The sequence below is a fragment of the Nomascus leucogenys genome, chromosome 5, assembly GCF_006542625.1.
Source record: "Nomascus leucogenys isolate Asia chromosome 5, Asia_NLE_v1, whole genome shotgun sequence".
Classification (NCBI taxonomy): domain Eukaryota; kingdom Metazoa; phylum Chordata; class Mammalia; order Primates; family Hylobatidae; genus Nomascus; species Nomascus leucogenys.
In genome coordinates, this window is record NC_044385.1 from 71,272,312 (window position 1) to 71,286,584 (window position 14,273).

Here is a 14,273-nt window from a genome sequence, read left to right on the forward strand (position 1 = left end):
CATAGTGAGACCCTGGTCTCAAAAAAATAAATAAAATAAATTTAAAAATTATCTGTGCATGGTGGCAAACACCTGTAGTCCTAGCCACGCAGGAGGCTGAGATGGGAGGATTGCTTGAGTCCAGGAGTTCAAGGTTACAGTGAGCCATGATCACTGCTTTCTAACTCAGGCAACAGAGCAAGACCCCATCACGAAATAAATAAATGAGTGAATGAATACATAAATAAATAAAATGTTATGTATGTATATTATAATACCAAGAACAGCACATATTTAGAGCATATTACACAACTAATTGCTTAAAATATATAAAAGAATAATAAAAATTTTTCTTGATACAAACCTATCCAAAATTGACCAATAGTATACAATTGATAAATTACATTGATAGCAGTCACATATAAGAAGAGAAAGAAGCAGAAGAGGAAAAAACATCTTCCCTCTTTAATGTACTTAGAATCAAGAAGATGAAAAGAGCCAATCACTCCTATGGGGTCACACATGAGGTTAGAGGTCACATATAGTCTCTATTTATAATTGGGGAACACTTACGTACTAAGACATTAAGTCTTTTTCAGTAAACCCTAAACAGCAGTTGGAGATAGGAATCCCATCCATGATGCTTGATGTTTTCCTCTTTTTGCTGTAATGCATCATGCCTTAGTTATTCTTTTCTAAGGCATGTTATGAGTCTGTTCTATAGTAATGCACCAAGAGAGATAGGAAAAGTTTTTTTGAAATAGGCCAACGATTCCAAAACTAGCCTTAGTTTCTCCCCTGAGCTTTACACTGTGATAATGTTTGGCTGTGTCCCCACCCAAATCTCATCTTGAATTATAGTTTCCATAATCCCTACATGTTGTGGGAGGGACCCAGTGGGAGGTAACTGAGTCATGGTGGTTACCCTCATGCTGTTCTTGTGATAGTGAGTGAGTTCTCATGAGATCTGATAGTTTTATAAGGGGCTTTTCCCCCTTTCTCTCTGCACTTCTCCTTCCTCCTGCCATGTGAAAAAGGATGTGTTTGATGTGTTTGCTTCCCCTTACACCATAATTGTAAGTTTCCTGAGGCCTCCACAACCATGCTGAACTGTGGCTCAATTAAACCTCTTTCCTTTATAAATTACTCAGTCTCAGGTATTTCTTCATAGCAGCCTGAGAACGGACTTACACACCCTATACACCCTAGTATGCCCAAGTACCACTGATAGCACCACCTAAATTTTTAAGGCTGTATGAAACTTAAAATGTGAAAAATGAACTCTCAACTCTCCCCTCCCAGCCTATTTTCTTCCCAGCCTTCTCCATGTTAGAGAATAGCATTGCCATTCACCTGCCTAGCTAGTCAGGCGCAAAACCTAAGACCTATCCTTGGTTCCTTTTTTTTTTCCTTCTCACCTCTAACATCCAAACCATTAGCAGTCCTCTTTGCCCTTCCATCAGAGTATGTTGCAAATCAAACCTTTTTTTTTTTCTTTTTTTTTTTTTTAGATGGAGTCTTGCTCTGTCGCCCAGGCTGCAGTGCAATGGCATGATCTCGGCTCACTGCAACCTCCACTGCCAGGATTCAAGCAATTCACCTGCCTCAGCCTCCCAAGTAGCTGGGATTACAGACGCACGCCACCACGCCCAGCCAATTTTGTATTTTTAGTAGAGATAGGGTTTCACCATGTTGCCCAGGCTGGTCCTGAACTCCTGACCTCGGGTGATCCACCCACCTCGGCCTCCCAAAGTGCTGGGATTACAGGCATGAGCCACAACACCTGGCCCAAACCGTTTTTTATCAGCTTTCTAATGCATATCCCCTGTTGCTGATCTCTCTTGTCCGTTGTCCACAAGCAGACAGTTTTTTGTTTGTTTGTTTGTTTGGTAATTCATATCATGTCTCTCCTGACCCACAACCTCCCAATGACTGCCTGTTGTAATTAAAATCCCAACTCCTGCTGGATGTGGTGGTGCATGCCTGTAGTCCCAGGTACTCAGGAAGCTGAGGCAAGAGGATCGCTTGAGTCCAGGAGTTCTGGGCTATAGTGTGCTATGCAATCTGGCGTCCACACTAAGTTCAACATCAGTATGGTGACCTCCGGGAGTGAAGGACCACCAGATTGCCCTAAGAAGGGGTGAACCAGCCCAGGTCGGAAACAAAGCATGTGAAAACTCTCATGCTGATCAGCAGTGGGATCGCACCTGTGAATAGCCACTGCACTACAACCTGGACAACACAGTGAGATCTTGCCTCTTAGGGAAAGGGAACAGAAAAGGGAAAGGGAAAGAGAAGTCCAAACTCCTTATTGTAGCCTGTACTAGCATTTATTGAGCACTTGCTATATGCCAAAGACTTTGTTAGGTGCTTTGCATATATTAACTGATGTAATCTTCACAACAGTCCTGTGAGGTTGAAACTATTATTAACCTCATTTTACAAAGCAAGAGTGTAATAGGAAGGTTAAGTAACTTATCCAAATCACACAGCTAGTAAGTGGCCAACCTGGAATTCAAAGCACAGAGTCTGACTCCAAAGCAAGAGTCTGGCCCCTTTATACCATCCAACTTGATCTCGTCATTTTGCTTTTCTTTAGCCACACTGGCCTTTTTGTCCATCAAGCACATCAGGCTTGCTTCCTGCATAGGAGTTTTGCACTGGCTGTTCCTCCATCCATGGCCTCTGTCATCTCATCATTTAAGTCTCCATTCAAATGTCTTTTTCTCAGAGAGATTTTTGCCTTACCGCTGTCTTTAAAATTACCCTCCCACATATACAGTATCACCTTTTTCCTATTTTCATAGCAGCATTTACACTATCTGAATTGATCTTAATTCTTTTAATGTTTGTTTCTCTAGAAGTATTTACTTAATAACTGTTGTTGGATGGATGGTTGCTGACTATTGAATATTGGCTAGTATAGTGGTTAAGGATATAGGCTTTGAAATCAGACTCCTGGGTTCTTATACCAGCCCCACTATTTAGTTATATGAAGTTAGGCAAGTCACTTGACAATTCTCTGCCTCAGTTTCTTCATCTGTAAAATAGAAATAATACCTCCCTTATAGGATTTTTATCAGAATTAAATAGAATAATGTGTATGTCTCTTAAAACAATTCATAACACCTAAGAACTCAAACCATGTTATTTGTTTTTTACTTATTACACTTAAGTTTTTGTAGTAACAAATATTACTATTACTACAATATTGAATGAATGGCATACCCAGAATACTCTTTGGAAAATCATGTTTCCAGGCCCTCCTCCAGGCCAACTGGGTTAGAATATCTGAGAAAAGGGCCCATGAATCTTTTAAAAATATATATATATATATATATTAGGGAGTCTGATAAATATCCAACCTTAGGAACTATGACAGTAGCCTTTTATCATCACTATTTAGGATCAACCTGGACAGTTGTGTCTGTGTGACATCATCATTGACATCATGACACTGCAGTGACACCATGTAGTAATTTGTAATTTTGCTGAGATGTAAAGTGAGAGCAAATCATTCTGATAAGTGGACCTAGAAGACCCTTAGCACTCTCTCTAACATCCCCATTACAGTGCAGCCTCATTCTCTTCTCTGTATCTCTGTTGGCAAGCAGTAAAACTTAGAGTGACTCTACTTTTATTTCTGCTTGGAAAATCATCTCAAAAAGAAAACTAACCAAGAAAATGCCAGGAAAGATTTTTTTTTTTTAAAGTAGTGGTTCTACCGTAAAGTGTAAGAAAAAAAAAATCATGAAGCTGTTGGGGTTTTTTGTTTGTTTGTTTTTTTGTTTTTTGTTTTTTTTTTTTGGCAGGTGCACCAACCAGGGCAAAAACTGCACATTATCAAGGAAATTACATGCTATTGCTATATCTATAAGTTCAGGTTTATAAGTTCAGATATTAACAAAGCTTTTGTGAATCTCATGAAAGAGATTGTGTAAGACATGATTTCTGCCTTCCTAGAGCTGGAAAGACAAAACCACTGTACACAAACAACAGCAAGTGAGATTAAAGTGAATAATAAATGACAGACAGCCAGTGCTGTTTATTTCAGAAAAGAAAGTGAAAATATCAGCTAGAAGGGTTCATTGAAACAGTAGTGGCTAGTGATGACAAACAACAAGTCTTCTTTAGTTGCAGGACCAGCTCTGCCCCCTAATTATAAAAGCAGTAATTCAGATTCATCAGACAGTGATGAAGACAGTAGTTCTTTGTACGAAGAAGGAAATCAAGAATCTGAAGAAGATGACATTGGTCCAACTGCAAGGTCAGTCATTTAATTAAATTAAATGATAGACCAAACTTCAGAGCTAGTATAAGTTGGCTGGAACAGATAGCTAGTAAAGGAATATCATATTTCCATTTATACAGCACAAGGAGAAATCATTTTGTGTGGCATTTCATCCTGAACTATACCTTTTACAAAGAAATTTATTCTAGTAGTTTGCAGCTATAGAGATATCTAGAATTTCAATATATATATATTTTTTTTCCTGAGACGGGCTCACTCTGGCGCACACGCTGGAGTGAAGTGGCACGATCTTGGCTCACTGCAGCCTCTGCCTCCCAAGCTCAAGCGATCCTCCCACCTCAGTCTTCTGAGAAGCTGGAACCACAGGCGCCCAGGAAATTTTTGTATTTTTTGTAGATTTTTTGGTATTTTTTGTAGAGATGGGGTTTCATCATGTTGCCCAGGCTGGTCTCAAACTCCTGGACTCAAGTGATCTGCCCGCCTCAGCCTTACAAAGTGCTGGGATTACAAGCATGAGCCACCACACCAGCCAATAAACTCTTACATAAATGATTTTTGTTAAGATGTCATTGAAGTGACAAAATAGGCTACATAAACCATAGAATTTCTTCTTAAAATTATATGTGCAGTGTATGTTTTCTTTAAATAAACTAATGGTTTTCTTTTTTTTTTTTTTTTTTGAGACGAAGTCACTCTGTAGCCCAGACTGGAATCCGGTGGCGCGATCTCGGCTCACTGTAGCCTCTGCCTCCTAAGTTCAAATGGTTCTCCTGTCTCAGTCTCCCAAGTAGCTAGTTGGAACTACAGGTGTGTGCCACCATACCTGGCTAATTTTTGGATTTTTTAGTAGAGACAGGGTTTCACCATGTTGGCCAGGCTGGTCTTGAACTCCTGACCCCAAGTGATCCACCCGCCTCCACCTCCTAAGGTGCTGGGATTACAGGCGTGAGCCACTGTGCCCAGCTGAATGATTTTCTTCTAATCTGGCGTTACCCACTGTGCGTCTATGTAAATGAGAAGTCAAATTTTTGTTTATTATTGAGTAACAAGGTTTTTTGATTCCTTTTAAATATTATCAAGTGGAAATAGCAACTTAAAACCCTTCCTTAAATGAGAATAAAAGTCACAGTCATAAACTTTTTACTGAGAAACATCTGACCAATAGACTTTGAAACTTCATTGAGGGGAATCTTTAATACCACAGAAAATATAGAATAGTGATATATTACTGCTGTAAAGAAATAACCAATCTGTATTTTAGGCCAAAAATAAATTCCAGGAAAAGACTAGTTACGAACTATTGTCATAGGCCAGGTGCAGTGGCTCACGCCTGTAATCCAGCACTTTGGAAAGCCAAGGTAGGGAGATCACTTGAGGTCAGGAGTTCGAGACCAGCCTGGCCAACATGGTGAAACCCCGTCTCTACTAAAAAATATAAAAATTAGCTGGGCGTGGTGGCACTTGCCTGTAATCCCAGCTACTTGGGAGGCTGAGGCAGGAAAATTGCTTGAACCTAGGAGTGGGAGGTTCCATTGAGCCAACATCACGCCACTGCACTCCAGCCTGGGCAACAGGGCAAGACTTCCTCTCAAAAAAAAAAAAAAAAAAAAAAAGAACTATCATAGTATCCAGTTTTTATTTGGCAAGATTAATTTACTGCAGTGTTTATACAACTAGATTTAATGCTTTTTTAAAAAAAAAATTAAAATGTGTTTTTGTGAAAAAAATTTTGACATGTATGCATAAAGTTATACTACTGTGTTTTCAGAAAACAGAGGAGAAATCAGGATGATGACAATGATGATGATGGGTTTTTTGGACCAGCCCTTCCTCCTGGATTTAAAAAGCAGGATGATTCTCCTCCAAGGTGATAATGTGTAATATTTTAGGCTAGTCTTTCTTTAAATATTTTAACTAATGAATCTTTGATGAATTAAAGAATTGTCTGAAATTATGTTTTAACTGAAGTATTTATATAACATTTTGAAATGGGTCATTCATCGGGAAAAGAAGTTGTTTCCTAGAATAAAAATAATTATTTACATGTTTATGACACTTTCATAGTTTACAAAAAACTTCCACATCTGTTATTTGATATTCACAAAAGTGTTTTGTGGTAAACGAGGTGGATCATCCCTCTCCCTACTTTATAAACAGACAAGGTCACACACACAGTAGCAGACCTAGAGCTAGAATCTTGATGTTCTGACTTTTAATTCAGTTGTTTTCTTAATTATTTATCAACAGAAGAAACAAATCCCCATGTGCCATATTAGACAATTGGACTAACTTCTCTGAATCTTAAATTTGTTATCTGTAAGCTAGGATAACAGCATGTACTTTACAGAATTGTGATGATTGAGGTTTCATAGTTATATACCTAGACTTTGTGTGTGTGTGTTTAATTTATATGGAGCCTGGCACAGAGTAAGTATATAGTAAATATTTATTCCTGTCTTCTTCCCAGCATTGTAAAATTTTTAAATGCCAAATATAAGATCGCACATCAAATTGTTTATAATTCATAATACGGTATACCAATATGCAAGAACAAGCAGAAAAGGCTTTTTATTTTATATTCAAAGTTTATAATCACATTTAGCAGCTCCTAACTTCCATTAACTTTAGTTGTTTTAGATATACAGGGATAGGCAATCTACAGTCCCCAAACTAAAAATGATTTTTGTATTTTTGAGAGTAGCTAAAAAAACAAAGACAGATATGCCACAGAGACCCACCTGTGGCTCTCAAAGCCTGAGAGTTACTATCTAGCCCTTTATAGAAAGTTTGCTGACCCCTAGGATGTAACATTCCTTTTAAGAAAACACATTACTTAAATGTATAGCAGTTTTTTTGAGAATATTATTTTGGCAATAATAAAATATATGTGTAAAATAAACAGCTGGCATTATATATTGGAGTTAGAAACCTTTTATAGTATCATAACATGCCATGGTTTTATTCCTTTACTATGTTTTATGATTTTATATACCAGTAATTCTATCACCACCAATCCCCTGAGGCCAGAAAGTTAAGCTATAATTGCATTTGTAGATTACTAAAAATTGTACTCAGAAAAATCCTATGCTGTACTCATAGCTTATAAATGATACCTAATTTTATCTTTTTAACAGTGCCAAACTTCCCTGTCTTTCATAAGCAAATTGTTCTGCTCAAAGCAGTTTCATGAATCAAGACAAGAAATTATTAAATGGTCAGGATGGGAACCCAGACTTTCTGACTGTCAGTACTGTTTTTTCCCCTGCCAGGATGCCTGTCTGTGAGGTTCTGATAGAACATGGTGCAACCTGGAAATTTTAGCTCAGGACTTCAGTGCCATCTGGGTTGGTAACACTGGCACAGTGATAACTATGGAGAAAACATTTGTACAAAAGCAAGGATGAGGAATCTTAAAAGTGTGAAAGAGAGCATTTTTTTATTTTTTATTTTTATCTTTTTAATTTTTTCCTTCATAAAGTAAGGCTGTCTCCTTTTAAGACCCAGTATTAAGGCAAGTCTCTCTTTTGAAGTGATGACAGTTGCCTCATTATGTGGCAGTAGGGCAGCTGGAAAGAAAATGCACTTTGACATCGAGTAGACCAGGGTTTAAACTCTAGCTCAGCCACTTACTAATTGTGTTAATCTTGGACATGATTTTGCTCATCTTAAAAGTGGAGTGACTTACACTGACCAGGATTGTTTTAAGGAAACAGATGCACTGCTTGAAATGTGGTTAGCACAGTACCCTTTTCCCTTTCTGTGGGTCTTAATGAACTAGCTGCATTCTTCTACAGTTCCACATCATTATGAGGACAATGTATAGATTTTTAATACTGCCATGTTATATAGACTGCAGATTGCTGGCATTGTCTGCATATGCTATATATGTCCTTAGAAGAACTCAATTTCTACTTTGGTAGTTCTGACCATAATTATAATGCCCCTAAGGTATCTTTCATGGGATAATGAATCTCAAAACTGAAGGAAAGCCAAGGCACAAAACAAAAAAAGACCATCACAGATTTCAGTACATCAATTTTTTTAAAACATTGCCATTTTTATTTAATATAGTTCTTTTTAGGAATCGTGCATATGCCAGTGTCACAAAGATTGAGAATTATTGGCTTAGTCTCTAATTATTGACTAACAAGTAGAAAATTCAAATGTGAAAATTAGGTTTTTAAAAGACATCTAGCAGAAAGATACTAGGTAATACTAGTAAAAATAAAGTGTTAAATAAAATTCTTATTTTCAACATTTGTCACTATTTGGCTTTATTATTTTTGTGAACTTTTATTCTGAAAACTGCTTTTTAAAGTCAGGGAGAATGATAAAAGTACATTTGATTTTTTAGGCCCATAATAGGTCCTGCATTGCCACCTGGTTTCATTAAATCTACACAGAAAAGTGACAAGGGCAGAGATGATCCAGGACAACAGGTATCATCATCCCATTTCAAGTCTAAGGTTTGGAAAGTTTTCATTGAAAGAATAAGATGTATTGTAACAAACTCCAAACTTTATGCATGCAGTTACTACAACCACTGGACTCAACTGTAATGTAAGACTCAGTTATATTCAGATTAATTTAAGATTGTAACATAAGTAGATGAAATAAAAAGCTGTTCACAAACCTGAGATTCTGTTAGGAAAATAACAGAGTGGACGGGGTGTTACCTATTCATACTTCTTATCTTTAAGGTGTTAGAAGGGGGGACTTTAAGGTGTTAGAAGGATGGAACATGAAGAAAAGTTTAAGGAATGATTGTGATTTGGCCTTTAGGAGAGAAGGTTGAAGAGCTTTTTAACAATGGTCTTTACCTTGAAATTTACTTTCTCCTAACCAAGCGCTGGTACCTGTGTATAAAAAAATGCACTGGTGGGTAAATGATTTTAGGAAAAGATAGACCAAATGACTTTGGAGTAAAGTATAAAGGCTGTTTTTCTCCTTAACAAGAGTTGAGATTTGTGGAGTACTTTATAATTTGTAATGCATTTTCCCTGTATGTGGACCTTATTTTATCTTCTTCACAGTTTCATGAAATAGATATTATCTACACCTTACAAATGCTAAAGACCAAAAAAATTGGGTACCTTATCCAAGATTACACAATTTTTACTGATCAAAGCCATGGCACAAACCCAGTTCTTATGACTTTAAATCACTGTTCAATCTGTTATACTGCAGTGCCTTCCTATATATGAATTCATATATTCCAGAGAATCCTGTTTATCTCCACTAAGAATTCAACAGTTACACTGAGGTTGTTACTCAAAGGATGTATAATGCAGTGGTTAAAATTATGAATTTCAGAGTCATTTACTTATTCTTTCAACAAATGCTCATAGAATACCCACAGTGTGGCAGGCACATAGTCACAGAAATGAATCTGTCAACAAATTATTTTGTTCCTATCTTCATAAGACATCCAGGACTCAGCCACTTCTGCTCCCACCCTGGTCCAAGTAACCATCAAATTTCACCCCTTTTATTGGTCTTCATGCTTTATGTAGCCCTTCCTCCTCTACTACCCCTTTTCAACACAACAGCTGAAGGGGTCCAAATGAAACAGGCAGATCAAAGTCAGATCATGTCACTAACACTCAAAACCACCAAATTACTCCTCCTCTCCCTAAGTCAAAACCAAAGTCCTTTTAGGGCCCTATACAGTCTGGCCTCCATTAGCACTCTGATTTTATCTTTTGCTTTGATGTGACCACACTGGGCTCCTTGCTGTTCCTCCTCAAGTACAGCAGGCCAGTTCCTACTCCTGAGCCTTTAGGCCTGCTGTCCAAGCCTATGCAAAATGGTCTTCTCCTACATATCTAAGTGGCTGGCCTCCTAGACCTTCAGTTTTTTGTTGGAATATTATCTTTCCAATACAGTCATCTCTGGCCTCCAAATTAAACCTATGCTAACCTCCTCTTCCCTTCTTTAATTTTCGCCATAGTATTTATTACCACCTAAGATACCATTAATTTTACTGCTTCTTTTTGTTTATTGTTGGCCTCTTTCCGCTAGAATGTGGCTCCATAAGAACAGAGATATTTTTTATCTTATCACCAGTGCCTTATACATAGTAGATATTCAGAAGTATTTGTTGAATGAATGAATGAATCAAACACAGTGCCTGACCTCATCACACTTACAAGGTAGTGGGGAATACATACATCAGTTTCTAACATTGTCAATTATTCAAAAGATGAGACAAAATATAAATGGAACCATGATGGGGGAATCTAATCTGAAAATGAGAAAAAGTCTTTTTCAGCCAGGCTCAGTGGTTCATGCCTGTAATCCCACAATTTGGAAGGCCAAGGCGGGTGGATTGCTTGAGCTCGGAAGTTCAAGACCACCCGGGGCAACATAGCAAAACCGCATCTCTACCAAAAATACAAAAAAATTAGCTAGGCACGGTGGCACATGCCTGTGGTGCCAGCTACCTGGGAGCTGAGGTGGAGGATGGCTTGAGCTCAGGAGGTGGAGGTTGCAGTGAGCTGAGATCATGCCACTGCACTCCAGCCTGGGTGACAGAGCGAGACCCTGTCTCAAAAAGAAAAAAAAAAAAAAGAAAAGGTCTTTTTATCTGAGTGAATGTCTACTAACCTGAAGTTTGATGAACTGGAGCTAGCTCAGCAAAGAAGGCAAGGAACATTGTTCCAGAGAGAGCAAATGGTTTATTTGAAGGCAAAAGAGGGTGTGGAGAGGATGAAAGTTAGGGTTAAAGAAGTTCAATATGGTTAGAATGGAGAATGCAGGGAGAATGGTGAGAGAGAAGGTGAGGAAAGTAGGTAAGAGCTGTTCAAAGCTTTGCATTGAGCCTAGCTTGGGTAAGCTTAGCTTCATGATCAGTAAGATGCAGGTCATTACACTTACCTCATAGGGTTGTTGTAAGGATTAAATCAGAATAGTAGTTGTATTAGTCCGTTTTCACACTGCTAATAAAGACATACCCAAGACTGGGTAATTTATAAGGAAAGAGGTTTAATTGACTCACAGTTTAGCATGGCTTGGGGGGCCTCAGGAAACCTACAATCACAGTGGAAGGGGAAGCAAACACGTCCGTCTTCACATGGCAGCACCAAGGAGAATGAGTGCCCAGCGAAGGGGGAAGCCCCTGATGAAGCCATCAGATCTTGTGAGAACAAACTCACTATCACAAGAACAGGATGGGGGAAATCACCCCATGATTGAATTATCTCCACCTGGTCCCTCCCACGACACATGGGGATTATGAGAACTTCAATTCAAGATGAGATTTGGGTGGGGGCACAGCCAAACCATATCAGCAAGTATTCAACTTAAAATAGTTCTCATTATTACCATTGTTCTTATTGCCTCCACTATGGATGCCATGAGCATAACTGAAGAATTTAGGCTAAGTATGAGGACTCCTTTCTAACAAGGGCATTGAAGAAAAAATTACCAGAGGAAGGACTTCCAGCCATATGGAAGACTGAGATGACATCGTCAGGCTAGGCTTTCCCTGCCGTGAACACAAAGGAGTGCTAGGGGAAGAAATAAAATAACAACTAGTTTAAAACACAGCAAAGCTCAAAAGGTAGAAAGGAAAATCCACACATACGAACAACATTGAGGGAATTCAAAGCCAGACACAGGTTTATGTAGCAGGGGACCACAGTCGTTTTAGAGAACCCAGTCATAAACCCTAGAGAATCTGAGAACAGGAGCCTTGGCTTCTGGCTCACTCAGCCAGAGGAAATTGAATTGAGCACCGTGCATAAAACCTGCAGCCTCAAAGTTCTGCTCTGTCTGTAAAAGGAGGACAAGGGGACTAGAGGACTAGAGAAACGTAACCCACTGTCCCTAGGAAGGTGGCAAGGAAATTTGCTTCTGCCTAGAGCCTTGTCATTCTATCTGTAATCTAATTTCAAATGGTTCTGAAAAAAAGTGTGTTTGTGTCTATCTCATGGGGAGAGGGACAGAAAACAAACCAAAAAAATGAATGTGTTAAAATGTAATGTGCCACTCAGTTGGTCAATCTGAGTGAGGACATACTGGTGTTTATTGCACTCATCTTAGCACTTTTATATAGGTTCAAAATTTTTCAAAATAAAAAATTGGGGAAAAAAATTTTCAAAGGAGTAGCATAATTCACACTTGGAATTTTGTCCTAACCTACCTAGTTAGCAAATGAGTAGCTTACATCATTTCCTAGGTGGTACACATTCTACATTCCCTAGCTTCTTTTGGTAGAAGGCGAGGGTCAGGCTGGGACAGAGATTACACTGTAGGTCCATATGTGAGGTATTCTTGCTCTGATTGTTTGCCTTATAATTTCCCTTTAATTGAACCTTTTTTCAAAAGACCTTTCTTTTTCAGTTTTGAGATTTTCGTTTCTCAAAGATGGGCTTTTCTTAGCCTCATTCCCGGCATATACCCCCAAATTAAGACATACACAATAATACTAATGGTTGACCTTTCTTGAGCACTTACCACAAGCCAGACACTGCAACAGCAGCATAAACTTAACTTAATCCAAACAACAATCCAGGGAGGTAGTGTATCAGCTGAATGCCTTCAGCTACAAATAACAGAAAATCCAACTCAAAATGGAACTTTATCTTAACCTACTTAGTTAGCAAATGGATTAATTTGCTTGGTGATGTATGTTCTGTATTCTCAAAATAAGGAAAATATGTTTCATACATAATAAGAGGTCAAGAGGTAAGATCATCCCAGGCTTGATTAATTCATTCGCCTCATGATACCATCAAAGGCTCCAGTTTTTCTACCTTCCTGCTCTGTAAGAGAATTAACAGTATGTTAATCCTGCCTTCATCGTACCAAGCAGCCTGCCAAAGTTCTAAGACTTAGGCTGACTGCCTTCATCATTCAAGAAGCCTGCCAAAGTTCTAAGACTTGCAAGCAGCTGGCAGTGTCCAGACACAGAAGAGGAATGGTCCTTTCCCTGTGCCTCTTTTGTAGAGAAAGGAAAACCTCTACCAGTTTCCTACAGACCTTTTGTGTTTATTTCACAAGAATTGTGTCATGTGTCCATGCCTAAACCAGTCAGCTGAGCAAGAAGAATAAGACCGAAATGACTACTTTGTAGTATTTTGTAAACATGTCCATACAATAGTTACTACTTTTTTTTAGTGACTGGCCTAGAATGACCAATATTTTTCCCCAGGTGTTAAAGAAGGCCCCAGTTCCCTAAGAAGGGTATGGCTTTAAAGAGGATAAAGAAAATGCAGGCTTCTCTTGGCAATAGAGTAGTTATTGGTAGAAGCTGTTATAATTCCCATGTCAAAGAGAGGAAAACCAGGGCTTAGAAAGGTTAAATAACATGCCTGAAGTCACAGGGCTAGTACAATGGCAAATGAGGCCTTCAACAAAGTCAGCGCAGAGTATAAACCAGTAGGGTACCTAGTTTCTGTTGTAATTCTGGATAAAATGTGCACCATTTTTTTTATTAAAAGAAATAACTCATCCAGGACACCAAAATAATTTAATACCCATAGATAGGAATTGGGCATATTATTCTGTTTCTGATTTTCAGTTTAGTGTGTTTGGCCTAATTTTCTGTTTGCTTCTCCATCCCCGCTTTCATTTGCCCCTGAACATAAGTGATACTTATTTCTAAAAAATTGCAGGCATCATCCTACCAGGACATGCTGAAATTCTACCTTTATTAAACCATCTCTTATTAAGATGGAAGTGAGACTATCATTAGCTTATTCCACTAATACTGTATTGGTACCATGACTCTTAGAGTTTGTGTTTTATTTTGTTTTCATGTCTCATAGTTTTAAAATTTCATTATAGCTTTTACATCTGAACATTTTGCATCACCAAATATTTATATCTGTAGGGGGTTATAAATACATTTAACATAATGTCTGTAACATCAGAAAGCTTACTATTGTAGATATAAGCTAGAAACACTTAAAGCTAAATCACTAACAGTTGAGATAAAATAATAGAGAGGCTGCTGTTGTATACATAGAAAAAATATACTGGCCTTGATCTTGGAATATTTGATTCTTAGATAATAGTTTTATTACACTCTAAGCCTAAG

At 38.2% G+C, this 14,273-nt stretch overlaps 1 protein-coding gene across 3 annotated transcripts in view; it reads left to right on the top strand.

Moving 5' to 3' along the window:
- Window positions 1-14,273, top strand: part of GPALPP1 (GPALPP motifs containing 1) — a 46,170-nt gene that overhangs the window by 12,076 nt on the left and 19,821 nt on the right. For all 3 annotated transcript variants that reach the window (XR_004030164.1, XM_030813351.1, XM_030813353.1), the window contains exons 2-4: window positions 4,114-4,246; window positions 6,000-6,098; window positions 8,586-8,670. Coding sequence is in view for 2 of the 3 variants with exons in the window: in XM_030813351.1 (XP_030669211.1) it covers window positions 4,114-4,246; window positions 6,000-6,098; window positions 8,586-8,670 (317 nt within the window). In the remaining variant the exon portion in view is untranslated. The remainder of the gene's footprint in view (window positions 1-4,113; window positions 4,247-5,999; window positions 6,099-8,585; window positions 8,671-14,273) is intronic.